Genomic DNA, 2,204 nt, shown 5'->3' with positions numbered 1-2,204 from the left:
ACATGTAAGTATACAACTGCTCACACAACATCTGTGTTTGCTCTTTATGTTTCTTTAAATTTGGCAAAAAATGACCTTTTATAACCCATCTTGAGGTAATCAATTAAGAATCATTTCTCAGTACATACCCAGGCAAGTTCGTTTAAGAGGCAGAGAGCATAAAATGTTTATCAGCAGCTCAATTCACAGGTACCTTAATGTGTTTGTGGTTTAAGGTGGAAGAGATGGAGACTGTGAAGACTCTGCTGAAGGTTTATCTGCTGCTGCTGATCGGACCTCCTTTCACTCTGGTAACGCTTCATATTCTGCTCTTTTGTCTCCAGTCTATGTGAAAATGTGCTCTCTGCTGCTTTTCAGTTTTTCACACATTTATTTCATCACGTGGAGTCAAACGTACTTTTTTCAACATGATAACGTTTCTCTATCTGAGCATAAAGTACAAAAACATTCCGAACAATTCAGTTTTAATTAGCCATACATTTAAAAAACTAATGATCTGTTTAGTTGCAAAATCATGTCATTTTATTATATCTCAGAAAAAACTGTAAATGTAGATAAAGTAGTAACACTACAGCAGTTGCAGCTTCCATGCACCTTCCTGATTTCAAACTTTTAAAACGGTTTTTAAATCTTTCTGTTCACTCATTAATCTTTTAACTTTGATGCAGGAACAAACAGTGGCCCAGTACATCACTGAGCTTCAGGTGTCTCTGGATGAAGCTGAAGAGACGTATCTTAGCAGTCAAGGTTTCAGGAAAATCGATGTTGATCTGAACAAAGGAGCTGAAGGAAAATACATCTACCTTTGGTACAAAAAAGGCAGCAGCTCAGCAATCACCAGGATTCAGCTTACATTCAATGACGACATGAGCAGGGGTCTGACCACTGCAGGTTACCAGAAGATTAACAAAGACCTCAATGCCGGAGCAGGCGGAGACTTCATCTACCTGTGGTACTACAGAGGTAACTCGGAGTACGATGTTCCCATTGTGGACCTCCATGTCTCCATAGAAGCAGAAGATGAAGCCCAGAAGTTTTCATCAGGATGGGAGAGACTGGCCTGTGATCTGAACCGGAAAGCTGGGGGAACCTGGATCTACCTGTGGGTGAAGAGGGAGACACCAACCTACATCTGTGACATCACTGCCAATGCTGACTATGCTGGAGATGCTGACTACTTCCAGAACGGCTACATCAGATTGGATGAAGACACCAACAGAGGTGCAGGAGGATCCTTCGTCTTCATCTGGTACCGTCAGACCACTAACTCTCAAAGAGCCATCAAAGATCTGCAGATCTCCACTGAAGATATAGAGAAGCAGAGCTTTCACGATCGGGGCTATACAATGGTAGCCACTGATCTCAGCAAGGGGGCAGGAGGAGATTACGTGTACCTGTGGTACAAGAAAGATGTCAACAGCAATGAGCCCATCAAGGCGGTCTCTGTGATCGTCAACACAGGAGCTGTGGAGCAGTATAGAAATGCCGGGGCCCTCATCATCCCAAAAGACCTCAACAGTGGGAACGAAGGTAACTTGCTGTACCTGTTCTTCAGTCGCTGAGAGTCACCATGGTAACAGAGCTGGGTATGCTCACTGGGCAGAAACCAAAGCGTCTATGGTGTTCCTGTTTAACCAGTGTGATGGTTTTTCTTTCCTTTCTGAAATGATGTTCAGTCACTGTGATCTCAGATCTTTGACTCCAACAATGATCATTGATCCTACAATCAATCTGTTTGATTAGCTCTGTCTCACTTTATTCTGATGATTGTCTCTGTTTCAATAAAGTCTCTTCAGCACATGAAATATCTTTGTGTCACGTGTACACTCTAAAAAGTAATTCAGAGGCTTAGTAAATATCACTATAAATATAAGTTTGATGAGCATGATAAAATCTATGAATATCCTTTTAGTAATTATTTGAGTTTGCTAAGTTGAAATAAATGTCTAAAATGTTAACATATGTGTTTGTGTTTAATTAAGGTATTTATTTACATTTATCTCAGACAAAAAATTCAGTATGTGGTTCACAGAATACCTTCTTTGCATGTACTTAATATTTTTGTTTAAAATTGAATAAAAATATTTGAGAAATAGGTATCTATACTCATCAGTATCTTGTACTAAAATCATTAATTATTCAAATCAATATTTATTGTCAGCAACTACAACTGAAAAGTGTAAGTAAAACATGATAACGTAGAG

At 39.4% G+C, this 2,204-nt stretch overlaps 1 protein-coding gene across 1 annotated transcript; it reads left to right on the top strand.

Moving 5' to 3' along the window:
- The first annotated feature begins 221 nt into the window (after positions 1 to 221).
- si:dkey-30j10.5 (uncharacterized) lies at positions 222 to 1,936 on the top strand. Its single transcript, XM_063483895.1, has 2 exons — positions 222 to 290; positions 669 to 1,936. The coding sequence occupies exons 1-2, from the start codon at positions 225 to 227 to the stop codon at positions 1,560 to 1,562; spliced, it is 960 nt and encodes a 319-aa protein (XP_063339965.1). The 5' UTR covers positions 222 to 224; the 3' UTR covers positions 1,563 to 1,936.
- The last annotated feature ends 268 nt before the right edge of the window (positions 1,937 to 2,204 follow it).

Source organism: Pelmatolapia mariae, linkage group LG2, assembly GCF_036321145.2.
Source record: "Pelmatolapia mariae isolate MD_Pm_ZW linkage group LG2, Pm_UMD_F_2, whole genome shotgun sequence".
NCBI lineage: Eukaryota > Metazoa > Chordata > Actinopteri > Cichliformes > Cichlidae > Pelmatolapia > Pelmatolapia mariae.
This window is presented reverse-complemented; position numbering and strand designations above follow the sequence as displayed.